Raw genomic sequence first — 27,181 nt, 5'->3', positions numbered from 1 at the left:
GTTCTATCCTCTTTCAAGACACAAAGCAACCTGCCCTCTCTGTACAAGACAGCCCCCTCGAGGCCTGAAGACAGGGACCACGACTCCCCGTCTCAGCTCTGACTGCACTGCTCACAGACGGCCCTGCCCACAATCTTTGGTGACACCCCCATGGCCTGGTGTCCTCCAGTTGGGTGACATCCTCCCTGCGTGGGGGCATCAGGGCTGAACAGGCGGTCTCCACGTGGCCACGTCAGTGCACATCAGAACAGAGCTCCCAGCTGGTGCTTCCGCTTGTGCCCACCTGGTGGGAGCCCCGCGCCACCAGCTGCAGGGAGGTGCGCTGGCCACAGTGAGACAGAAGCTCCGCGGAGCTCAGAATCTGTGACACGTTTAGTGTGCCCTGGGTTCTTTCACTGTGTGATTCAAAATACCTACTCTTATTTCTGATGATAAAAATAACATAAACTCGTTGCAGAAAAGAGAGAAAAGCACAAAGAAGAAAACAGATATCACCTATATTCCTGTAACCCAGACAAAACCACTACCAGCATTTCAAAGTATTTCCTTCCAGTCTTCTTCCTACTCCTGTGAATACACTCAGAAATATGTACACATACTTTAGTATACCCTGGTTAGAATAGTACTGAACACAGAGTACTACTTCCTCTTTGCTTTCCTTTAACATCTTGTAAGCATTTCCTGGGCTTCCCAGGTGGCTCAGTGGTAAAGAATTTGCCTGCCAATACAGGAGACGCAAGAGACAGGGGTTGGATCCCTGGGTCAGGAAGATCCTCTGGAGAAGGAAATGGCAACCCACTCCAGTATTCTTGCCTGGGAAATCCCATGGACAGAGGCGCCTGGGGAGCTACAGTCCAGGGGGTCACAAAAGAGTTGGACGTGACTGAGCATACATGCACAAACATTCCTCATGCCATTAAAGATTCTTGGTGGGTATGGTTTCAATGGTTGTGCATCTTACAGATGAACCCTGACTTCTCACATCTTCCAAGTCAAGAGTGGACACCCCCTGAGCAGCCAGGCCTTTGTAATGAAATCCCTCATGGGGCAGTGGGCTCACTCACCTCCTCGTTCTCAATCTTGAGAGTGGCCAGTCTGGACTGCAGCTGGTGGTACCGCATGAGCAGTTCCGTCTGGACAGGCTGCTGGGCGCTGACCTGGCACACCTACAGAAACGACAGCCACCGCCTGTGGTTGCCCCAGGCCCTCGGCCCCTCTGCAGAACTGGGGCCGGGCCGTCACTAACGTCCCCATCAACAGCTGCAGAAACAGGCCTGGAAAGGTTAAGCGACCTGCCCAAGATCACACAGCTTGTACTGGGCAACAGCAGAGCCAGCCAAGAGCCGGGGCTACCCTCTTACAACTCTTGGTCTATGATTGTGCAGCACATGATGGCTCACTACTGACATGATGCCATTAAGTGAGACTAACTGGCTAATTTCCAGGCAGGAAGCTGTGCCTAAGAGTAGCCAACGAAAAGAAGGAAGGATGGGAAACAGTGAAATGGGCCCAGCAGGAAGGTGCTCCAGACAGGCAGCTGTGCAGCAGCGACCCTCTCACTGCCCTTCTCCCCACATGGGCTGACTGAGACAGGAGCGGGGAAGAGAGGAAAATGAGAGAGAGATACAGTTCTTCTACCCCCAGTCCAGCCAAGGCTCTGACTACCGTGGGCTGGGATGCCTGGTGTCACCTGGCTGAGCTCATAAGAGACAGCAGGTCTCTGTTTTTTAACCCAACTTCAGTCACCAGACGATGAGTCAAAGGGCTGGACACGAGGGGCTGGGATGGTGCCGGAGCTGTGGGGAAGCCCGGCAGAAGGCATCTCTTGCAAACGAAGGAAGTCAGTAGGGCTGCGGGAGGGCCCAGCTAAAGGCACCTTCAAAGGTGCCTCCGGGGCGCTCCCTGCTACGCAGGTGCAGTGACAGCCCAGCAGAGCTCCCCCCTGGATCCAGAAGCTGGCTGGGTCCCTCTCTCACGTGCCTGGGTGGCATATCTTAGGTGAAGGGAATGGGGCCACTAGGAGAAAGTTCTGGGCACCTACCCCTGGAAGTAGAGACGGGGAGCCAGAAACCACACTGTGGCTGTCCTCCGTTGTTCCAGGGGCCAGGGCCTGAGCCCTGGAGAGAGGGAGGAATGACATGGAAAAGCTCAAGGAGAGATTTTCATAAGAAGTTTTGTGAAATTTGGGTAACTAGTGTGTTGCTCTGAGGCTAGTGACGAGTGCCTTTTCCCATTTTGTTTTTTTTCCCCAGAACATGAGGATGTGAGCAGCACAAGCCCTGAAGGGAACTCAGCTGGCTGGTGTGCTGAGGGCTCAGGGTACTGGAGCCCAGGCCAGCGAGGCTCTGCTGAGGCCCCACCTTGGGTGATCCGGGACCATCTGAGGGGAGAACGCGAGATGATGGTCTAAGTGTAGGTGTGGGGCTCCCTTGAGGTCTTCTAGACACAACTGTGAGGGATTTTATGGGAAGCTAAGGTTCTGCAATTTCGCAGGAAGGAGACTTGAGCCACCAAAATTAGGGGATTAGTGGTAAACTCCTCCACTGGTGAAGCCCACGTGCCAAGAACTTGACTGCAGGCCTCTGACCTGACATTCTCCTCCCCCCAGTACTCTGGGAGCTCACGGCAGAGGGACGGAAGCAGCATCAAGCAGGGGCTCCTGGGAGAAGCCTACCTCGTCCCCCATGTGGGGCTGAAACTCGAACTTGAGCGGGGGACAGAAGACCTGGTTACACATGTCCATGACCGTGTGCTTGTCGCTTCGGGAATCTAGGTTGTCCACGGCATTCTCAATGACGTCCAGCCCCTCGTGGCGAGAGGTCTCCAGGTTGTACTCGGCTGAGAGGTAGGTCCGGAAGGTGCGGGCCAGGCTGGCGTGAAAGCCCAAGTCACAGCACTTGGAAAGAAGCACATACAGAATGTGCAGGTGAGGGTGGTGATGTGGAGAGGGGACGTCACGGTGACTTAGGTTACCTCCTGCTCCACAGTCAACCCTTCCATGCCGGAAGCCCTCGTGCACTTCGGAATCTTACCACACAAGTCATGCCAAAGCCCTCGGAGGGAGCAGTGGGATTATAATCTGGGCAATGACAGTGCTTTTCTCAGCTCCCCACACTCACCGAGTTCTTTCTAATCTCCATGCCTTCACACACTCATACTATCTGCCTGGAAGCCTCTTCCTTTTTCTTCCTGTCTAAATATTCTTCCTTTGGGTTCCAGTTTAGAGGTCATTTCTTCTAGGAAGCCTTCCTTGATGTTCTCCCCACTCAGAGTTTACACCAGGTGTCCCATATCAGGGGTCCACATCTCCCTCTACTTCCCTCAGTGTTTAACACCTGCCACTTGGCATTGCTGCTGCTGCTGTGGCTAAGTCGCTTCAGTCGTGTCCAACTCTGTGTTGACCCCATAGATGGCAGCCCAGCAAGCTCCCCTGTCCCTGGGATTCTCCAGGCAAGAACATTGGAGTGGGTTGCCATTTCCTTCTCCAGTGCATGAAAGTGAAAAGTGAAAGTGAAGTCGCTCAGTCGTGTCAGACTCTTCGCGACCCCATGGACTGAAGCCACCAGGCTCCTCCATCCATGGGATTTTCCAGGCAAGAGTACTGGAGTGGGGTGCCATTGCCTTCTCTGGCCACTTGGCATTACATTTGCCTTTAAAGAAGCAGGGTGATGCAAGTTGAGATTCACAAGGACAAACCCACTGGCTCTTGTCCCCTGTTGTACCTCAAGACCTAGAGCTAGTAGGTACTCAGTAAAAACTTGGCAAATAAACAAATGAAAGGGCTGTGTGAAAAAGAAAGCTGAAAGGGAGGAAAAAGGAGGGTTCCGGCCTTGGAAGCAGGAATGGTGGGCACTTGAGGGTAGGGCCAGGCAGCTCCCTCTCTCGAAGGTGGTGATAATGACACTAATGTGTCCCTTTGCAGCTGAAGGAAGAGCAGTAACCCTGTGACTTCCTGATGGGGTGCACCAGAGCCAGAGGAAAAGGATGCCCTCACAGAGCCTGACCAAGCACCTTCTGGGCCGGATACCTGTCTTCATGAAGACACACCAAGCAACTCCAGCTCCATCACAGCTGACACAGGAGCTGCCCCAAATCTGGTGCTCACAGCATTCCCGCCCAAATCTGGTTGTCCTGCCGGTGCGTTCTGCACAGCTGGCGCTCAGGAGCCAGTGTTCCATTTTCCTTTTACTTCAACTGCCTGATTCCTCCCAAGTAAAGCTGATCTGCGTAATCCTGTCTCATTCATTATTTTCTTCCCTATGTCTGGAGGACTGGACCCCAGGGGTGCTGAACATATAACCATCTTTACAGTCGTGGGAAGTCCCCAGGGCATGAACTGTGTACAATTACCCTTCAATCCCCAAAACCAGTAAAGGGCCTGGTGTAGAGGAAGGTGCCTGGAAAGTGCACGCTGAACTACAATTTCCCAACCCAAATGTGCAAGGGCTGCCAGAGGCCCACTCCCACCTGGGGAGGTAGAAGCTATGGGGCAATACTCCTCTCTCAAACGCTCCCTGCCTGTCTCCTCCATCAGGGCTCCTGGGGCCACCATCCACCCCACATGTCAGCAAAGAACAAGGGCCAGCCCTCCCGCAGCTGATGACTCTCGCCAGGCAGGTCATCCACGTAGACCCCCCAGGAGCTCACGTCGATGAGGTCGGAGACGTCGTGGATGTAGTATTTGCTTATAGCCGCGTTGGTGGCCGCCAGATTCAGCAAGTAGTCGTTCCGGGCCTTGGTGCACTTCAGCTTGTTCTCAGAATACTTTGCCTGCCTCTGGAGGAAGGAAAAAATGGATGTGAGAGCAAAGCCACTGATGGGAGGGATTTGGGATTTTCTACATGGCCAGTATCTGCAATCAGCCCCTCATATGGCCCTGGAATGCCTTACTCCACGTGCTGGGTGAGTAAGATCCATACCCTGTACTCAAAGAGCTCCACCTTACACCACATGTGTGCAGCTGACAACAGCACTGCTGGGTAAGCTGCAGGCTTTTCCTGGGTTTGCCAGCGCGGGGTGTAACTCACACCCCTACTCAACATCCCCCAGAGGCTGCTCAAACCCCGATGATGGCCTGTGAAGCCCTCCTGACCTGGCTCCTCTTCCATGTTCCCATCCTTTATGAGGCCCTCCTCTGTCCAGCCTTTAGAGGCCAGTTCACTCCTGCCTCTAGACTCAGACTGCTTCCCTCCGCGTGGCAGGCCACGCTTCCAGGTCCCTGCATGGTCTGCTTCTTAACGCTATTAAGGTCCTTAGCCACGGTCACATGCATCAGTGTCCCTGGCATCTTGCCTGCCCCTTCCCATGCTCTATTCTGCCCTGTTTTTCCCATTTATTTAATCTTTATTCAATTTTTAATGATTAGTTTTATTTAATTTTTAAAAGACTTTTTTTAGAGCAGTTTTAGCTTCATAGCAAAACTGAAAGGAAGGTAAAAAGACTCTGGGCATGCCTCCTGGCCCCCACACACTGCCCCCCAACCCTCAGCACCCCCTACCAGGTGGTACATTTGTTACAATTGGTGGACCTATACTGACACATTGCTATCACCCAGAGTCTACAGTTTACCCAAGGGTTCAGTCTTGGTGTATATTCTGTGGATTTAAACAAATGTATAGTGACATGTTTCCATCCTTATAGTATCAGAGCAGTTTCCCAGCCGGAAAAATCCTCTCTGCTCCACCCGTTCATCCCGCTGTCCCAAGTAATGGTTGTAACCACTGATTTTTTTTTTTTTTTAATGTCTCCATAGTTCTGCCTTTGTTAGAATGTCATATAGTTGGAAATATGTAGCATTTTCAGATTGGTTTCTGTCACATGCATTTAAGGTTCCTCTATGTCTTTTCATGACTTGATAGCTCATTTCTTTTTAGTGCTGAATAACACTCCACTGTCTGGATGTCCCACAGTTACTTAGCCACTCAACTACTGAAGGACATTTTGGTCGCTTGGTTTTTTCACGAGTACTTTTCACCACCCTAAATTACATTTTTTACCTCTTTGCTAACTTGCTGATTTTCAGTGTCCCCTGTGAGGTCGGGGGCTTAATGGTCCCTGTTCATGGCTGCGCCTACAGCACCCAGAACAGTCGCTGCGTACGGGCAGCATGAAGTGATTGGCACTGGATATGAGTGGTGGGGTGAGATGGGGTGTGGCAGCCAGAGGTGCAGTCTTGACCCAGTCTGAGCTGCACCGCCTCCCTGGGAAGCTGCTTCTGTCCTGGGCCATCCTGGGCAGGAAGCAGGAATGAGTCCATGGGTTGGAGAGCTGTCTCTTTGCCCCCTTCAGACAGATGAGTCCCACTGCCGAGGAGGAAGACAGCCTCCTTTAAGAAACAAGGCTACTTCCCACCAAGGCACTCTCAACCTTCCTGCAGATCATGTTCTCCTGTTTAGCGGAGACACTCCATTGTCAGCCTTTTAATTCTCCTCAGACATCTCTTCTGACCTTTATTCGGGGTCCACTTATTCTGGGAATTTCTAGCAACAAACTTCTGGCAGTCACACCCTGAACTAGCCACACACCCACCCTCCACAGAGAGTTTTGATATTCTTGGCCCATTTCCAGGGGGTTGAGACCTCTATGACCCTGAGACCATTTTCAGCCCTTCATGGACTCACAAAAGTTTATACCTGGAAAGGATATTGAAGATATCCTAGTTTAATTCATCCATTTTATAGGTGAGGAAATAAACATTGAAGAGAAGTAGGTTGTCCAAGAGCCAAATGACTGATTAGCATACAATCCTGAACTCAAACTTAAGTTTCCAGACCTCTCTAACCAATGCTGTCCCTACCCTTCTATAGATCCCCTTATATTGTAGCTCTGTAATTCCCTGCCTGGTTATCTTACTTTTGAAAGTCTATTTCTAGTGTAGTCTCGGACATATTATATCAAAGTATATTCCCAAAATATTGTATCAATACAGCCAGCACCACTATCTAAATTTAGAGTATTTTCATCACCCCAAAGGAAACCCTGTACATTAGCAGTCACTCTCCATTCTTTTCTGCCCCAACTCCTGACAACCAATAATCTGCTTTCTATCTATATACATTTGTCTATTCTGGACATTTCAAATAAACAGAATCATATAATATGTGGTCTTTTGTAACTGGTTTCTTTCACTTAGCACACTTGTTTTCAAGGTTCATCCATGCTGTATCTGTATTCATTCCTTTTCATGGCTGAAGATTCCATTATAGGGATTTACCATATTTTATTCATCAGTTGATTGTTTCTAGTCTTTGGCTATTATGCATGAAACTGCTATCAAGTTCCAGGAGTGGAATTGCTGAGTTATATGGTTACTCTATGTTTAACATTTTGAGGAACTTTCAGACTATTTTCCAAAGTGGCTGCACCAGTTTACATTCCCTCCAGCAATGTATGATGGTTCCAGTTTCTCTACATCCTCACCAACACTTGTGGTTATCTGACTTTTATATTTCAGCCACCATGGAGGGGCTGTGCTTTCGACTTGGATTTCCTTAGTAACTAATGATGCTGAGCATCTTTTCATGTACTTATTGGCCACTTACATATGTTGTTTAGAGAAATGCCTATTCAAATCCTTTGCCCATCTCTTAATGGGGTCGCTGCCTGTTTATCGTGAAGCATGTTTTTCTTTGGCTTTGGAAATGACTCTGATATTTCATTTGCCTCTGGTTACTTTTCCAGCTTACCCAGGTCCTGTTGGATTTTATTCCCACTCAATCTCCTATAATGAGAGCTGTAGGATCATATAATCGTCAGTCTCACAGAATTAGTCTCATAGAATTAGTCTAATAGAAGCCTAAATAAACATCTGATGCAATGTTTGGCAAATAGAAAAAGCTCAGAAATGTTTGCTGATTATATGGAATGAATGAATGCAGAGAATTCAGCAAGAAAATCATAGCCCTTTAAGAAGAAAGGAACCTAAGAAGTAACCTAATCTAGGATGAAAAACGGCAGGATGCACACTGCCCCTTTAAATTCCCTGGCCATGGCAGACCTCATTAATTGATCACCGTACTATCTTTAACTAAAGCCTTGAGGGGGCTCATAATCCTCAACATAAGGCTCTGGGTGCAAGTGTGCGTACCAAGTCACTACATTTGGTCTGACTCTTTGTGACACTACAGACCATGGCCCACCAGGCTCCTCTGTCCATGGGATTCTCCAAGCAAGAGTACTGGAGTGGGTTGCCATGCCCTCCTCCAGGGGATCTTCCTGACCCAGGAATTGAACCAGTATTTCTTAGTCTCCTGCACTGGAGGCAGGTTCTTTACCACTAGCGCCACCTGGGAAGCCCAGGGCTCTGGGTAGCCACTACCAATTGATGACAGTTCATATGAGAAAGGAGATTTGTTCATAATCACTGTCAAATTTTAAAACTGAAGTTCAGAGGGTTGTTATAAATGTGGCATCTGCAAAAATCAGCCTGTCTGACTCCAAAACTAGCACTTTCACCATGTCACACAAAAGCACTTCTCCAGCATCAATACACAAGGATTCTGTATGGCCCGGCTTTGGCCTGGCAGTGGCAATTTCTTCAGAATGGTTCTTTAGCTGGTTCCCAGGTGTTGGTTGGTACCCCAGTGCTATCGCCTCTTGTTGGGACACATTAAGGCCCAGTCAGCACCCCCAGCCACTAAATCGACCTCCAGGGTAGGCTCCACCCACACTAATGCCTGGTGATTCTTGCCAGAAGATGCTCCCTGCACGAGAGTCTCATCACAGTTCAGCTCTCCAGCCAGCTGAGCATCTCTCCTTCTGCTGACCTTGGCCAGAGGCCTAACAAGTGCTAGCAGAGGCATGGCCAACCCTGCCTCCACCACAGCACTGCCCCCTGAGGGGAGCAGCTGCCGACAGCATTAATCCACCCCCAGACACTCGGGGTGCAGAGCGGGAGGCCCAGGCTGGAGGGAGCCTGACCCTCCCCTTCCTGCCTCGTCCCAATCCCCAGGGCCTCTGCTCGCCTTCTCCTTCATCTTCTCGATCTTCTTCACAGAGCTGCGGCGCTGGGGCCGGTCCTCATGCCGGAGCAGGTTCATGCTGAGGTCTCCTGACTTGTTGAACTGCTTCTCCTCCTGCTTCTCGGCCTCCTTCAGCTTGCTTTCCGCACTGATGCTCTCTGCATGGTACATGTGGTAGGTTTTCATGACCTGGGGACACATGAGCACAGGCAATCAAAAGGCTGTTACAGCCCAGCACGGGTGGCCCTTAGTGCTGCCAACTCCCTTCCAACTTTGGTGCTCTGGTCAGCTCTGCCCCTGCCCTCTTCCCATGACATGCTCTGAAACCCCTAGGCTCTTCATTTTTATACAAGCTGTCTGAGGACTGGAGATGACGACTATCATCATTAAGGCCTTGCTGAGTGCCAGGAATGAACCAGTAAAGAGGAAATTAAAAGGGCCACTGCAGCTTCTGAGCTTCTGGGGGCTCTGGGAAGTGATGTAATGAACGTGGCCTTCCTCAGCTGGCCCCCGCCCACCCAGCCCTGCCAGCTGTGTGGCTTGCCTCCCTCTCCCATCGCTTTCCCAGTGTCGTTGGAAAAGGCTCTCCTTAGATGCTCGTGGGATTTCCATGGGATCATCCTTCTTACTTACACACAAATCATTTTCTCAGCTGTTTCCTTAAGTAAATTTGGCCTGCAAATGACTCTGTTCCCAAAAGGAATATTATTGGTAACCTAATAGATATTCTATGTTCTCAGAAATAAATTCATCCTTAGCTACTATAAAATTAATTCCTTTAAAGCAAATTGCACAGTGCTACCCTAATTCCATATTAAGAATTAGATATTGCTATAACAAAGGAATTTTTGAGTCAGAAGAAATTCTACACATCATCTACTCCAACCACCAAGTTTTACGAACAGGAAAACCAAGGTGCAGAAAAACAAAGTGGTGTATCCAAGATCATACAGTATTATCAGTATGGTTTCCAGACTTTACATCCTTGTGATCGTCTTAAGAATCAAGATACCGAACACTCCCATCACACCAACAAGATCCCTCGTGCCCCTTTCTGATCCATCCCCACCACTTACCCCAGCCCCCTGCAGTCACTGATTTGCTTTCTGACACTGCAGATTGGTTTTGTGTCTTCTAGAACTTCATATATATGGACCCATAGAGTATAAACTCTTTTACACCTACCCTTGTTCACTCAGCATAATTTTTTCGAGATTCTCCCATGTTTCTGCATGTATCAGCAATTCTTTTTTTATTGCTGATTAGTATTCCCTTGTATGGCTATACTGCAATTTGTTGATCTGTTCACACATTGATCGTTATTTGGATTGTGTATAGTTTCTGGCTATTATGAACAACACTGCTGAGAATGTTCACATACAATTCTTTCTGTTGATGGATGTTTTAGTTACTCCTAAGTAAATAGGAGTGGAATAGAGGGTCATAGAGTAAATATATATGACATACGTAACCACAGTAAAAATTTGGTCTCAGACTTTTAATACTATCATATCATACTGTCTCCTTCATTCATTACCATTTGCTCAGCAGATGTATTTGGAGCAGCTTTAGAGCAAGCGAGGCCAGTCCTATACCAACAGTATTCTATCTCCCAGTCCCCAACTAGGTCTATACTTTCCCTTTGCAATATCAAGTTCATGATCGTCTTTCTATGCTAAAGAACACAAGAAATTTCTGGAATTCATGGCTCCTGAGCCTTGTTGGTCCTTTTCTCCTGCTGTTTGGACAATTAACAGTAGCTAATGGAGCAGAGGTGATCCCCCGGGGATGGGACATGCTTCTACCTAACCAGGCCCTTTAAGTCAAAGAACTCCAATTGAATTACTGGCCAACGTTATTATCTCCTTCACGTCAAAGTCCTGTGAAGTTAGATTATTAGAATGAGATTCTAATAAGATTCTGTGATTCTTACCATGAAATCACAGCATGGATCTGTTGTTAAGGAAGTTTGTCATACATCATGAGTCAGCAGGGTCAACACCTATTGTAGAGCAGGTTAGGTAAGAATGTGGACTCTGGCCTAAATATCTGGGCTGAATCCTGTTGCTGCCACTTACCAGTTGTGTGATCTTGGGCAAGTCACAAAACCTCTCTGACCTCTGTTCCCTCATCTATAAAATGGGGATAATAATAGCACCTATCTCATAGGTTTGTGGTGAGACTAAATAAGTTAATTTTTTAAGATACTGAAATCAATACCAACTACACAGTAAAAGCCACGTAAGCATAAGCTGCTACCATTGCCACCACCATCTACATGTCTGATTTGGGCTGAGGGTTTGAAAATCTTGAACTTACTTATTTGACTTCAGGAAAATACAAACTCTAGAAACCATTAGCTAATGTGGGGAAAAAAAATTTATTCTACACCACATTTCTCCCTCCTTTCATCCTGAAAACCTCTCCAAATTTCAAAATAAATGAAAACTTCCAGTCAACTTGTCTTTGTGGAACTTGATGAGAAGACTTCTCTGCATCCGGCCCTTTTTTTTTTTTTTGGAGTTGCTCTAAAGCTTCTAAAGAGGCCCTTCTTGCTGGTTTCATCTCTTCCTTCATCCCCTCCAACTTCTCTAAGCTTACTTCTAAACAACTCAATGGGCCAGAAAATGTGCTGGATCAAAGTGTTTTCGACATCTAGTGGCCAAAGGCAATGACTGCAGGTTTATGGATGACCAACGTAGTTGCCTATTTCCAACAATCTTTAAGCCGTGGCTCCTGGAATGGAATGTGACTCAGATCTGGGAAGCCTGCTGAAGGCTGTCTCTGGGCCCCTATTCTCGAACCTTTCCTTGACCCCTCCACCTTCACAGACACCACTGGCGTCTGCATTCCTGCCCCGTGCTGCTGGTGCTGTTCGTTTCTGAACTCCATTTCCTTTCTGGGTTCAAGGATTCCTGCAAAATCCATTTTTCCCCCCATTTCAGCTGCTGAGGTCTGCTTATCTCAAGCACTGATTTATCGTGTGTGTTGGGTAGTTCAGAGGAAGAGACAGCACTTCAATTTGCACCTAGAGCTTCCCATCCAATCATTCACGCATCCATTCATCCAAGTGATCAAGGTCAGCATCCCAGCTGGGCTTTCTCAGCCTCCCACATTTTCCTTTGGCTACTTTTCTACTCCTCTTGAATCACAGAGTACTCTTCCTGCCCTCCATCAAGCCAGATTCCCAGAGTAGTCTCTGAACTGCATTCCAAAAGCCCCATGATTGGAGAACACAGCCCAGTGACCCTGGGGTCAAACTCTACGTGATTCAATTGGTAATTCCTGATCCCAAGAATCATGGTGAACTGGACTGCCCAGGGACACTTATGTCAGACAGCTGCTACAAGAAAGCTCACCTGGGGACCTCTCTGAAGTGAGTCTATTTATGCCCAGAACCCTCTAGATGCTTCCTTTATTTAATTACCTGAAACAGGGGCTTTGGCATGAAAGGCCCTTAGCTCAATGGTCCAGAACAGTCTGCTTAATATTGCCAGTCCAGGAGGTGCTGAATAATATTTAAATTTACCTATTACTTCAGACTTTGCAAACCTCTCTTTTTATTATCCATAAGGAGCATTTCAATTAATCCTGGGAGGCAGCAGAATAATAATAATAGCAGCTAACATTTACTGAACACTTACTACATGCCAGGCCTACTTCTAAGCACCTCACAGACATTGATTCGCTTATTTTTCACACAACCCCTATGAGGTAGACTATATTCTGCCTGCTTTACCAACGAGGAAACCACAACATAGGGATGAAAGGGTGCTCTGCACCATGGAGACTCAGGAGACCTGCTTCTGAGACTTGACCCTCCTACCACTTGCCGGGTGGCTGTGTGGCAGAGGCTTGACCTCTCTGTGCTGCCTGGCAAAGACCAGGGGGGGCTTGCAGAGACCTGGGGAAGCTGTGACTGCAGAGTGGCAGGCTGCCAGCAGTGTGGGGATGGGGAAGGGAGCAGAGGAGGATGCAGGAGTTCAGTCAAGTCACTGGGACACAGTCTTCAACCTGGGATCTCTGGAAGGGCCTCAGAGACACCCAGAAGCTTACTGCCAGATGGGAGTTCACTTTCCAGCCCTCGAGATCCTATCAGGGACAGCCTTTCAGAAGAAGTCTAGCACAGGTTGAGAAGTACTAGGCAGGGATATGTAAGTGGAGACCACTGTTCTTGGCCCCAAATCAGTTTCATAGGTTCTCAGAGACGCTCCAGAAACCTTGATATATTATCCTGTCACTGAAGGAGACTGAGGCCCAGAAATGGCAAGTTTGGGTCCTAAGTCATACAGCAAGCCAGATGGCCAGGCTGTCCATATTTCCTCTTCTGGTGATCATGCTGCCTTTGCTGTGCACGCTGTGCCTCCTGCATCTTCCCAAAGCCTCAGATCATGATAATAGGAAAGTATTATCTGCACAGTTCTTCAAATCCAGATTTAGATGCAAAAGAAGGCAAAGGCAATCTGGAAGTTCACATCATTAATAAAGGGACAGACTGGGGCAGGATAAGGATCAGTTTTTAGAAAAAAAGGTTCTCAATAATGCAATTCTGTGTACGTGTCCTCCACCCAACAGGAAGGGCCATCCCTGGGCCACACAAGAGTTGTGAATGAAGTGAGACCCTGGGCCAGAGCATAACAAAGACATCCTTAAGGAAAAGAGAAGTACCCAAACTTCAGTCTGACCACCACACTCTGTGCTGCCTACGTTCTCCGTAGAAGTTCTAATCACTGTCTTACTCATTTTGCACCTTTATAAACGGTCTCGCCCAACTCGAGTGCAAAGTCCATAAGGGCCAGGACACTGTCCATGATCATAATCCCTGTATTAGAGCAGAGATTGGTACCCAGCAAGTATCAGTGTATATTCGCATGAATAAATGAATGACAGCTAGATGGCTGGCTGGATAAAGTGGTGGCTGGATAGGCAGATAGGTGGGTGGGTGGAAGGAGGCGTGGCAAGATGGATAGATGGGTGGCAGGTGGATGAATGGATGGATGGCTAGATAGATGGGTGAGTAGGTGGAAGGATGGGATGGACAAGGATAAAATTGAGTCTATTGCTTTTGCTCTAATGAATATATAATCTTTGGGGGTAGGGCAACAGCTACACCTTCAATTGCTAAATATTTATGGAACAGCTCATGATGGGCCTGGTACCGCACTCGGACCTACACGAGGAAACTCTACAATGTAGAAGACAGAGACAGTCTCACTGAATACACACTCTAGTAGGAAGACAAACATTGTGCAAGTGATTATCACAGCATATGAGAAGTGCTATGATGAGGGGAGTAAGGGCTGCTAAAGGAAGGCTTCTTAGAGGGGAAGTGATACCTAAATTAAACTTTGAAGGAAGAGCAGCTGTCAGATGGGTGAACAGGGTGTGGAGTGGGGGAGGACTGTTCCAGACAAAGGGAGCAACGTCAGTATTAAGCCCAGTAGAAACGTGAGCCAAACAGGTTTGAGGAACAGCTTACAGGTAGGAGAACACCAGGTGCTTGTCTGAAAACCAGCCAACGGAGCCACTTTCTTCTCCTCCCCGAGCTTCTCTCCCTCAGCAGACATCTGCTGTTTTTCTCTGTCGAGGATCAGCCAGTCCTCCTCCTTCTGGAATGGCTTCCTGATTTTCTTTGAGGAAATCCCCCAAATTCCCTTCCACCGTTCTCAGCCCATGTGGTTCAAGGGAAACCGACACCACCCTCCAATCCTTGCATGTGGGCAGGAGACCCAGGCCTGACCTGTCAGTAAACATGATGTTAATCCGGCTGCAGTGATGGGACCCCCAGCCTGGCCAGTTAGAAACAGCCCTTGGGCTCTGCTGGAGACAAGGGGAAGGCAGTGTTTGCTGTCCACTAGGGGGCGCTGAGCTGATAGGAAGTGAGCCTGTAGGGGGCGGGGATGGCGGGGGATGGACGTGGGCCAACTTTATCTCCACAGGAGAGAAGCCTCCTGTAGAGAAAAACAACATCAAATGAGGGAGGGGATGGTGGAAGGAAGGAAAGAAGGAAGGGAGAGAGAAAGAGAGACAGAAAAGAAGAAAAAGGGAGGGAGGGAATAAGATAAAAATGGAGAAGATGTCGTTCTGCTGCTTTTGCTCTGGTAAAAGTATATTGGCGGCTGGGGGCAGGGGGAGGGCAGCTGCACTTCCAATAATTAAGTATTTATTGAACAATTTATTATGTGCAGGCACTGTATACCAGGTGCTGCAAATTCTACTGTGTGGAAGACAGATAGGGTCTCTGCGCTTAGATTACACACTCTGCTGGGGAGAAAGACAATGCAATTAGTGGGTCAGCCTCCGAGATTCAGTAAGTTGCCATTTTTACATGTCAGATTGTCCTGGCTTTCTGTCTCTTGCTCCTGAATGAGTCCCAAAAGGTGGACTTCCTTCCGCACTAGATTTCCCACTACCCAGATCACCCCTGGCCTCTACTGGCCAGACTTAGTGTCTGACTCACACTGACTGGCTGAACAGGGGCTACTCATCTCGGGTCCTGGCTTCCTGCTCCTGTGCCTCCCTCTCCACCCAGGAAAGTCCACTGTCATTCAGCTCCAATCCAAGACCATCTCTTCTCCGCTCACACCGTGTCCATATCCCTGCTGACACCTGTCACATGGCGAAGCCATGACCCATCCTCTGGACACATGGATCATCAGTAAACGTCAGCTGTGTGAAGGAATGTCTCCATGGGAGAGCTGAGAGGGGTAGGGAGGTTGTCTAGAGGGAAACCTTATTGCCCTCATTCTTCTAAGGACCACTGCCAGCCCTAGATGACACTGGGCACACGCCTGGCCAGCAGGCTGTGACAGGCTGGCAGGGCCTGCCATACCCTGGTCTCCCTCCCAGGGCGGCATGAAGAGACAAGCCTGAGAGGAACCTCAGAGTTCCTCTAGCTTCCTGTCTTCATCCTGCAGATGTGGAATCGAGGACCAAAGCCCAGCTAACTTGCACTGCATCAGGGTTTCCCAAAGTGTGCAATGGGAACAACTTACTTGTGTTAGAGAAGTGATTTCAGGTGTTACAGACATGTTATTAACTCTTTTCAGTTCTCTTGGAATCCTTCTGATTATATTAGGGGGAAAAACTCAGCTCAGTGCTCTCATATCTAATGCCTGCCTTGGAGGCAGCACCAAGAATTAATATTGGAAGGGACAGTTAGGGAGTTTGGGATGGACATGTACACACTGCTGTATTTAAGATGGATAACCAACGAGGACCTATTGAATAGCACAAGGAACTCTGCTCAGTGTTATGTGGCAGCCTGGATGGGAGGGGAGTTTGAGGAAGAAGAATGGATACATGTTTAGGTATGGTTGAGTCCCTTTGTTGTTCATCTGAAACTATCTCAACATTTGCTGATCACTATACTACAATATAAAATAAAGTTTTTTAAAAAGAATTAATATTATTTTTTCTCCGTTTAGCTAATGGAAACTTTCTTTTATGCCAGTTTGTTTTCACTCACTAATGTGAAGTGTCATTTCCTTCCAAAATATATATGTGTGTGTGTATGTGTGTGTGTGCATGTGCTCGGCACTCAGTCGTGTCCAATGCTTTGAGGTCCCATGGACTATAGCCTGCCAGGCTTCTCTGTCCATGGAATTTTCCAGGCAAGAATACTGGAGCAGGTGGCCACTTTTTTAATATACGTGTGTTTATATAAATAGTTGAATGTATTTATGTAAGCAACTTCTGCGGGTGGACTTGGAGCAGGCCCTGCCACGCCCCGACTGGGTGGCCTTGGGCTGGCTACCTGGCCTTTCTGTGCCTCACACTGCTTGTCTCTAAAATGGGTGGTAACAGCACCACCTACCTCAAAAGTGAACTGGGCATGAAAGAATTAAGACACTGGGCGTTGAGACCCATTTCTGGCATGTGATAAGCTCCATGTAAGAGTGGAGGCTCTAAGCACTAATGAAATGAAACAATCTCCAAAACATAACAATAATAGCAAGGTGCACAGCAAGCTGCACAAGGCCCAGCTGGTGCCCCTGTGCAGGATCCGTGTGTCCATGTACCTTGGTGATGAATTACATCTCTCTCCAAGGAGTCACCCGCTGAACTAGAAACTAATAACTGGGCATGTATGGGAGGAGGGGGAGAGGCAGGTAACAGGAGACACACTTATCACTTGGTACCTTTTTGTACTGTTTAACTATCAGGGATTTTTTCCATTGTGCATGCATTATCTATCTCTAACTTTAAATATTCAACAATTCTTTACAAATGGTCTCTCTGGCTCGAGTATGAAGGATGGGAGGATGGGAGATGGGAGACCAATCAGGAGGTGGCTGAACTTTTTTAGGCAAAATATTCTCTGAGCTCGAGCTAGCCTAGTGGAGCTGTAGGCAGGAGGAGAGAGGGAAGGAAAAATGAAAAATATTTATGCTTCACTTTCATAAACACACAATGATTTAACACTGATATTTGCCAGGCACTGTGCTATGCTCTATGCCACTCACTCATGGAATCCAGAGGATGAGGTGGTGAATCCCCATATTCTAGGGGGCTGAGACCCAAAGGGTTTGACAAGTGACAGGGCCTGGAACCCAGATCCATTTGGTTCTAAAAACCTGTATTCTTTTCAGTACACATGACTGCTTCTCCATAAATTAATTACAACAGGGAGAGGTGTTTTTTTTTTTTTTTAAAGACTTGATTCAAAGAAAACTATTAAGTAAATGGCACAGAGCCCAATGGCATGATGAAAGCACAGTGCTTATATTTCAGTGATGACAGATGTCAATCCAGAAAGATACACAGTGAAGCTGGCATGGAGCTGGGGCCAGAACCCAGGTTGCAGGATCCCGTCTCAAGCTCTCTGTACTATTGCATCCCTGAGAATGGTCATCGATAGGGAGACAGGGAGATGCCACTGCAAAAATTTATCTGAGGGCCCAGAATTGATTTCACACGCCTAAGCCCAGTGCAAATCAAATCGAAGATGGAGTAAGTAAAAGGTGGAGCCCATCTGTTACTCCAGTGTCCACCTGTCACCAGCAGTGGGCTCGTATGGATGCTCCTCAGGTCCCTCCACATCGCCCTGAACCAAGTCTCAGGGCCCCGCTAGCCATGCTGGGCTGGGAAGGCAGACCCAGCAGCCCTGCCTTGGGGAGCCTCAAGCAGAGCTCCTGAGCCCGGAGGAGGGGCCAGGTGACAGATGCTACAATGTTTGTTAGTGCAAAGCACAACAGGTGCATTTTGTGATGTAGAACTATTGAAAATCTGAACATATTTTTAGCTGAACAACAAAAACAGAATGTGTTGTTTCTGTTTTGTTTTGGCTTTGCTTCTTCCAGGACTGGCACACTGGCCCACATTCTCGACCTCTGCCCTTCTTTCCTCCCAGGCCAATACACGATGAACAAGAGCCATATTGCGCCAGGCTGATGGGAGTCTAGGGGAAAAGAGGTGAGGTGTGACGTGGGGTGTGCATGTGTGTGTGTGCGTGCGCCCTGGCATGTTTTAGAAAGAAGGGCACCTCAAGGTGATGAGGACTAGGCAGAAGGAAGCCTTGTCAAGTGAATGAATGAACCAATGAACAAATGAACTAACAAAATGCCCAGCCCTGCAGTCTTCTCGGTGTCCTTCCTGATCCCAGATGGGGACAAGTCTTTTCCCTAAAGTGGGAGATGGGCAACCTTAAGCATTCATCTCTATCATCATTATGCCCTTACCACCTCTTCTATAAAACATTACAAGAAAAAACATGGGATTCCTGGACAATCCTTTCTCAACATCATTTCCTTTTTAGTCCCTGTGGTCATGACTCAGGCTGGGGGAGGAGGGAACATCTAAAGGCTTGCAAAATCAGGCATGGTAACCAGAAAGAAATCCCCAATAACAAAGCGTGGAACTGGGGTCCAGAGTGCCCCCAGTAGCGGGGTGCTTCGGTAGATTGTTTACGAAGATGGCCACAGCAGTGGCTCGATGGCCTCAGGGAGATCACTTTGCATTGGCACTTCAGAAGCAGTTTGCCTCTCCACCCTACAACTGTGGACTTGGCTGTGTGACTTGATTTGGGCAATGAGCTGTCAGCACATGTGACACAAAGGCTTGAAACCCCACTGGTGTTTTCCCATTTGGAGCTCTTTTTTTTTTTTTTTGATTGGTCAGGAAATTTTAGCTATATCACTGGCTCCAGTGGAACCCAGCCCAAATCACTAACCCACAGAATCATGAACAAATAAAATAGTTGTCATTTTTAGACACTGAGTTTTGACATAATTTGTTACACAGTCATTGATAACTGATACAGCCTTAAGCAAGGCTTTATTTCTTTGTGCCTCAGTTTCCTTATCTGTAAAATGTGTGTTAATTAAATGATACCTATAAAGTATCTAAAAGTGTGAAATACATTCTGGCCATGGTTGTTATTACTATCCTTGTTTTGATGATAAGGAAAAAGGATGATATTTGACTTGGCTGAGCTGGGAGGTCGTGCAGCAGAAATTCAAACCCACCTCCCCCTGTAATGTTTGCTCTGCTACGATCATATGTTGTCTCCCCTACTGAGAATTCCTTTTCTCTTCCTCTCTACCTGTCTGCTTTGCTAATTCCTACCATCTAAAGGCACTGGGCTCAGAACTCACCCTGGATTTCAGTAAGCCTCCGGGAGCCAGCCCTTCACCTTCTGAATCCTCAGTGAGTCTCTCATGAATGCCCACACTCCCCCGTCATTACCTCACTCAGCCAATCTGTCCCGACTGCCTTCTAGGTGGCAGCACCACCCTCGGGGACAGCGGTGGGGACACTACAGAGAACCTGGAGCCACCGCCGGGGACCCCCAGTCCAGGCGCCCTCCCTCCGAGTCCACATATCCAGCCCACGCTAGGCTCTGACCAGTTCACAAGTTTACTCTCATCTTCCCGGGCAGGTTCTAAATTCCTTGCAGACAAAACCAGTTTCTTTCATTTATTCACAGATCCCTCCTTCCATCCCTGGGAATAACAGGGATGTACAAGACACTTCAAAGACCAGCTCTTGAAATGTTCACAGCCTGCTGCTCTTCCTCCTGTGGTGCTAAGACCATAGAAGGCAGTCCCAAATATCTGAATGTAAGTGAATTTCTGGTCAACGATAGAAAACTCAGTACAGACAACAAATGACCTGATGGGGGTGGGGGTGCTGCGGGCACTGCCAGGGTCTCACTTTTCTGCAGCAAGTGGCAAAAGGAGAGAGTGGGGAGGGGCTGCCCCTTCCTTCCCCCTCAGTTCTGAGGCCATCGAGAGGCCGCTGGGAGATGGGAAGAGGGACCAACCTGCCCACCTGGCCTGTTTGTCTAATACCAAGGGCATGCACTCCTGTCCAGAGACCCTGCCCCACGGCCAGCAGGGACACACGTGTATAGGCACCAGCATCACCCTCTTGGTCCCTAACAACTGCCTGCCCGATCCAGCCCACAAACTGGAGAAAGCTTCTATTGCCAACCTGAGTTTCACTGAGAGCTGAAGAAAGACACAACAGCCAGGTGCGATCTGAGGCTTTGGGCCTCAAGTGTAGCGCTTCTCACCAAAATCTGACTCCAGGGAGTGTATATGCCAACTGAACAGACAGGGCAGAGAACTTCAGGATAACACAAGGAGTTTTTTAAAGCAGCCGCAGGAATTTGAGGCCCAGAGGTGACGGCTTTCTTAAGGTGGTGGAGCTCGGTCTAGGTTTGCAAACTGAGTATGACACAAGTAAGTGTAAGAGGACAGAGGGAATAACAGGGGTGAAGGAGCCAAGGTGGGGGGATTTGGGGGTGAACAGAGAGCCCCCAGGAGGGGCGCCCAGCTGAAGCCCAGAGGAAAGCTTCGAGATCTGAGTGGGAGCAGCCAGGATCCCAAATACAGACCCAGGTGCTGGAATACCATGGAGGTGAAGTGCCTGAGAAACAGGAAAAGGTCCTGGATGGAGAACAAACCCTCTGCAGAGAAACATTTCATCTGGTTTCCGGTCTCGCCCCGTTGTCACCATGCTCCCCCGCCGCAGGAACGCACAGCCTGCCTCACCCTCACATGCTCCAGGGAGCTGGAGACAGAGTGTGAGATAACTGTGGGCTCCAACACGCTGTGCCTCTGGGCTCTCTTTCCTCCTGGTGTTCTTCACATGTCTTCCCTTTCGTTCTCTAATAAGCAGGCATTATTACTTCTGCCTATCAGCTGGATCTGAAGCCAGGTGTCTGGCTCCAGAGTCTGTGCTATAAACCATGAGGTGATTCTCCCCCACAATCCCAGCTGCCTCAAAGTCAAGTTATGTTTTCTCCATCAGCAGTGCCTCTTTTCGCCCGAAGCAATGATCTAATTAAAAACTGTCAGGGTTCAAATTTTTCTCCTTAACTTGGAATCATAGAAATATGTGTTTCAACATTGGTAGACCAACCACTAGGAAGTCTCACCCCCATTTTTCTGATTGGGAGACTGAGGCCCAGAAGAGGAAATGCCTGGCCCAAAGTCTCATAGCTGGTTGGAGTCTGAGGCAGGACTTCCTATCTGAAGTCCAGGCTCTTGGGCAAAGGCTCTTAGCCCCTGAGGGGTCCACCAGCTACTAATCACACAGGATGTGGACTGAGAAAGATAACAATATCAACGAGAGGGGCCTTCTCACAGCCTGCTCTTGGTCCTCTCATACCAGGGATTTTCAAATATAATTTTAGCCTCAGAATCCTCCCCTTTTAATGAGACACTTGATAAGTAATCTCCACATACTTAAAACATAACAATTTGATTCCAGCCTGGTGGCCTTAGGGGTGGAAGTCCTGTGGTTCTGTCTGCTGGGCCTCCCGACCCCTGGGGCTGTCCCTGGGGCTCTCACTCCTCCCCAAGGAAGCCCATGGCTCCTCAAAGCACAGGCTGTAACTGCCAGCACCACTAACCAGTGTGCTTGTGTTCCCCATTGCCTTACCTTCTTGGATTCTAACACCCATCCCAAACCCAGTTAGATCTCAAGCCCAAGCAGGCAGCAAGGTTAGTTCTGGGCCAAATTGTGCACATTCTGAAATTATTACCCTGAGATGGCAAGGCATGCTTATCAACCCCACCCCGGCCTCATGTGACCCTTCAAATAGTGCTCCATTTTGCAGATGAGAATACTGAGACCCAGATGAGCTCCACGCACCACAGTCAGTAAGAAGTGGGCCTCAGCTTCTTCCTGTCCTACCTCAGCCTGGCTCTCCCCACCGCAGCTTGGCATCTTCTGCTTTGAAAGGTAACATGTTCTCATGGCTGGCATATAATCTGAATCTCTGTGAACTTTTACAAACTAAATGTGCCCAGGGCCCCTCCCCAGATATTCTGAAACAGAAGCTGGGGCTGTGAGCCATTTTATCCCACCCTGATAATCCTGCTGTCACTCGAGCAAAGGACAGAGCAAAAGGGCCCAGGGTTACCCCAGACCATTGGTCAGCTTCCCTCCAGTGCTGGGCATGGAAGCAAAGGGGGCTCAATCCCAAACAGTAGCAGAACCCAGGGTGAGACTTACTGTGTAGAGCTCGTTGGTGACCTTCAGTAGCTCCTCATGCATCTGCAGGCCGATCTCCTTGCTCTGTAATGTGGAAGAACAAATGTCAAAGGGGCAGAAGGGTGCTGGCTGCACTGACCAACTTCCTTTTCAACACAGAAAGGGCAGCAATGCTTGGGGTCACGTGAGAAGGGGTACAGAAATCCACATAAACCTCACTGACCCAAATCTGAATTCTTCAACTTATCTCCATGAAACAAATCCACAGAGAGAGATTCCTTACAACAGGAATTCCTGGACCATGTAAGCTGGGGAACTCTATATATCACCTCCCTACCTTGGTGATTCACAGGGACATCATACTAAAAATTCTGAGGAGCCCCACAGCCAATCAACCTGTTCATCTTTCTGTAATCCTGGGTATCCTAAGCTGATGTGGTCAGAATGTGTGACCTAGCTCAGCATTCCTTAACATCTCATGAGACTGGAGTTCCAAAGAACCCGGTTTAACAAATAATTATCTAGCCTTTCAATTCAGTGAACAGCCCAAGTAAACAGAGAGTCCACTGGAGCATGAGGCAGGGCATATGGGTTCTAGCCTGGCTGCATCACTGTCTGGCCCATGGCCTTGGAACTGAAGTTATTGAATCTATAAAATATATATATATATATAAACTTTAAAAAGTTGCTTGAACAAAATGAGACAGGTTTTCTTACTGCAGACCTTTTCAGAGGCTTTCATCCCCTCATGTGCATGGACTTTCTAAGGCGGGGGGCATATAGCATATAGCATATAGTAGTTGACCTCAACCCAAACCACAAGGTGACATGTATATTTAATACATTGAGGGACACAAGTCAAAGAATAATGAACAAATAATTTCCAGGTCCTCTCCAGCCTGAAGAGTCCAGGATTCTGTTATTTTGTGTATTATTATTATTATTACAGTCAGCCAAGTATTCTGCATCCAAGGATTCAACCAACTGTGAATTTAAAATATTTGAAAAAAATAATCTAGAGAGTTCCAAAAAGCAAAGCTTCGATTTGCTTTGTGCTGCCAGCTATTTACACATAATTCTATTCACACAGAATTCATAACTATTAACATGGTATTTACATTGTACTAGGTATTATAAGTAATCTAGAGATGATTTAAAGTATATGATTTAGAGAATGTACATCTTTATATGCAGATACTATGCCATTTTATACAAGGATCTAGCGCATCTTTGGATTTTGGTATCCACTTGGTTGGAGGGGGAGGTGGCAGTGTTGATGGTCCTGGAACTAAACTCCCCATATTGCTGGATGACTGCACTGTCATTATTATTTGAGGGGAGAGAAACTGCTCTCCCTGTTTTCCCAGGTCATCGTGTGAAACTTCCATATTGACAAAGGCAGCTCTGCCCCTTGACAGCAGAGCCCTCCTGTCCTTTCTCTCAGCTCCCTTGGCCTCCAGCATGGTCAGCAACTGACTTGCAGAGACCAGCCTTCCTCTAGTTCCTGCACAGATCAGAGCCCTGGACTCTGGGATCGCTAGGAAGATTCAGCACCAGACACGCCTTCCTAGGCTCTGCTTCAGGCCCATCTCATTCCCCTCAGCTTCTAGGCCTGGCAGGGCCAAGAATCACCTCTCCAAAGGCAGCCCTTACAGGTGTCAGATTTCCTAACAGAGAACAGGAGCTCTGGGGCAATTCCAGAGATCTGTTTAGACCTCCCTCCAGCTCTGCTGACTAAAGCAAGGGGACCCAATGCAGAAGCTCAGGACTATCTCAGCAGAATTTTCTGTGTAGAGCTCCCAGGGAACCTTCTGTCACATCATGGGCATCTACAGAGGTACCCAACAAGCCGTTTCCATCTCCTTCCACTCTCCCTGAGTCTCAGCAGCTGCCTCAGTTTCTCCTGCAGCCCCTCCCCCTGACGTTTGCTTCAGACTCTCTGACACCCCTCAGTGACCTCCTCTTGGTCTGGCCAACGTCTCTAACACCCAAGACTTCGTTTCTTATGTATTTATTTTTATGATATAACTTTTTTGCTAGGTAACAAGTGCATGTGGTTAAAGAAACTCTAACAGCCAGCAAAAAGTGAAAAGTAGGTCTCCTGAGTTCCCAGAACCCCACTCAGAAGCACTTGCTATTAAAGGTTTCTTCTGGTGCCTTCTAGAAACAGTCTATGAATATACACACATACAGCTGGATAGCATATGTTCTTTTTTTTAATATAAATGAAAGTAATCTACACAAGCCTTTGCATCTTGCTTTTTTCCACCAAACAATGTATCTGACAGATTTTTTTTCCTTGACAGGCCATGTAGCTCTTGCATTCTCCTTTTCTATTAATAATAGCGCTTGGGGTTCCATACACCAGATATGTCATAACTAATTAACCAGCCGGTTGTTTCCAGTCTCTTAATATTCCAAACAAGGATGCAGTGAACATCTCTGCACTCTGTCACTGTGCACATGGGCAGGGACCCTTGTCAGATAAATTTCTTGAAGCAGCTCTATTGGGAAGAGTCTGGCCTTCTCAGCTCTGCCCCAGCCAGCTTTCCATGCACTGCTGACTTCAGCTCCCACTTCTCGGTGATTGGCAGCCATGTCATCACCTCCATGGCCCTCTCTTGGGCTCTGTCTGCATAACCCCAAAGACCCTATCTTCAGCTGTTGCAAAACAATGTAATTTGGATGACCCCCTCATCACATCAAATTCAAATTATCCAAAAGCAAATGTGTGATGTTTCCTCCATCTCCTCAGGTTCAGTCAATGGGATAATATCTTCCCAGACATGGCAACTGGAAATTCGGAGCTATTTTTGACACTTTAAAAAAATTCCTCCATCCTCAATCCAACTTGTCACCGCATCCTACCGTCAAACTGCCCAGTACTTTGTTCTCTGCAGCAGACAATGCCGACTCCCTCCCCAGCATCCAATCTTGCCTTTCCTGCTTCCTAACAGAGCCATGAATCTGGCTCTGTGTTCATCTCTCCAGCCAAGTTCTTTCAAGGACATAGCCTACCCCATCCCAACTCAAGATGGTGCATTCTGTATGTGTTGTTAGTCCAGGGGTGAGTATGTGACAACTGCATGGAAGAGGACTGAGAAGGTTGAGGGGAAGGTTTCAGCTCTTCTACTGAGTGGTAGCAAAAGTGCCTGGAGTCTCAGTGGCTATCAGCAGACCTCTTAGGACCAGGAGAGGAAGCAGCTTCGGGTGGCAGAATGAAAACCTAAATCCTAATGACCTCCCAAGAAACTGGTTGAACTGAATCCACAAGCTATCTCCTGCAGAACTTCTACTTTTGTGGCTTTACTAGTTAAGTTATTTAAAAGCTGGATTTTCTGTCACTTGCAGCCCAAAGCAACCCACATTTTCCACCCCCAGTCCCGGAGCAAGCAATGGCATCACTGCAGGGCCCAGATTCCTGAAGCTGCCCCTCAACAAAGTCCTGACTCTAGCCCCCCATTCCTCATGCCCATCCCAGTGTCATTTCCTAGAAGGGTATTTTACTGTGTTCCTCCAAAACTGCCTCACTGCCTACAGGATCGAGACCCAGCTCTTTAGCTTGACTTTAAAGGCTCTATGTGACTAGCACAGGGTGGTGTGCTTGTGTGCTAAGTTGCTTCAGTCATGTCTGACTCTTTGTGACCCCGTGGATCGTAGCCTGCCAGGCTCCTCTGTCCATGGGATCTCCCAGACAAGAATACTGGACTGGGTTGCCATGACCTACTCCAGGGGATCGTCCCAACCCGGGGATCAAACTTGCATCTCCTGCACTGGCAGGCAGGTCCTTTACCATTAATGCCATCTGGGAAGCCTAGTTACTAGGTGGAGAGGGCTCAAATTCAGAGCCAGAGAGATGGAGATTGGAGATAGGATGTTAAAAACCATTTAACCTCTCAGCACCTCTGCTTCCTCGCCTGTAAAAGGAGTGCCTGTTACTGTCCTTCTTTGCACTTACAATGGGAAGCATAGTGATCTACTTGTTTATGCATTTGTCACTTTTTTCTCCATTTGAAGGTAAACTCCATGGGGTCAAAGAGACTTTCTCCCTGGTGATAGATGCTCAGAGCCCCTCGTTGCTGGGACCACTGGCAGCAGACAACCCCCAGCTGAGAGCATGCTTCAGTGATGGCATCAGAGGGCATGGAGACAAACCCTCCAAAGACTGACGCCTCATCCAAAGATATGGGGCGAAGAAACCAGTCTCTCCTGTCTCAACCTGGACAGCTTTAAAGGGTCATTCTATCTTTAGAACTCCTTGTAGGGCTGGCTAAGACCTTGAGTAAAGACTGCCTGCATCACACTTGACTTCACTCTGCTCCCCTTCTCCACCCTCCCTAGGGGTGGATCCCAAGTATCTCCCTGTTAAATTTATCTGCTGTTAAATTTAGGCCTCAGAGTCAGTTTCCCAGTCCCCAGCTTGCAGTGTCTCACTTTCCCACTCTTCCTGCGATGCCACAGAGCCTGTCACCCAGTGGGTGCTCATTAAATACGCTTGCTGAGTGAACCTATGAATGAACCCAGTGATGATTCCACTAAGCCTTACTCTCCTTATGCATAAACATGGAACGATGCCATGGTGTCATGAAGCCCTTGTGAGGCTGGAAAGAGGTGGCAGCACTGGTGTCATACCAGACACAGGAGAAGAGCTTGGGCAGTCATGTTACAGCCTGAATCAATACCTACTGGATGCCAGGGGCAATATGAAGAGGTTGCCCAGGAAAGGGAATTCATAATTGAATTTTTTATCAACTCTTCCCAGTTTGGTGGGATCAAGG

The 27,181-nt window shown here is 48.0% G+C and overlaps 1 protein-coding gene across 5 annotated transcripts in view; it reads right to left on the bottom strand.

Annotated features, from left to right (window-relative positions):
- Positions 1 to 27,181, bottom strand: part of SRGAP3 (SLIT-ROBO Rho GTPase activating protein 3) — a 246,334-nt gene that overhangs the window by 61,002 nt on the left and 158,151 nt on the right. For all 5 annotated transcript variants that reach the window (XR_814364.4, XM_005222441.5, XM_005222437.5 and 2 more), the window contains exons 4-8: positions 22,425 to 22,487; positions 8,964 to 9,149; positions 4,648 to 4,776; positions 2,675 to 2,896; positions 1,065 to 1,166 (exon numbers count right to left, since the gene is read on the bottom strand). Coding sequence is in view for 4 of the 5 variants with exons in the window: in XM_005222441.5 (XP_005222498.1) it covers positions 1,065 to 1,166; positions 2,675 to 2,896; positions 4,648 to 4,776; positions 8,964 to 9,149; positions 22,425 to 22,487 (702 nt within the window). In the remaining variant the exon portion in view is untranslated. The remainder of the gene's footprint in view (positions 1 to 1,064; positions 1,167 to 2,674; positions 2,897 to 4,647; positions 4,777 to 8,963; positions 9,150 to 22,424; positions 22,488 to 27,181) is intronic.

The sequence above is a fragment of the Bos taurus genome, chromosome 22 (genome assembly GCF_002263795.3).
Source record: "Bos taurus isolate L1 Dominette 01449 registration number 42190680 breed Hereford chromosome 22, ARS-UCD2.0, whole genome shotgun sequence".
NCBI classification, from domain to species: domain Eukaryota; kingdom Metazoa; phylum Chordata; class Mammalia; order Artiodactyla; family Bovidae; genus Bos; species Bos taurus.
The sequence above is the reverse complement of the archived record's forward strand: the minus strand, read 5'-3'. Positions and strand labels throughout refer to the sequence as shown.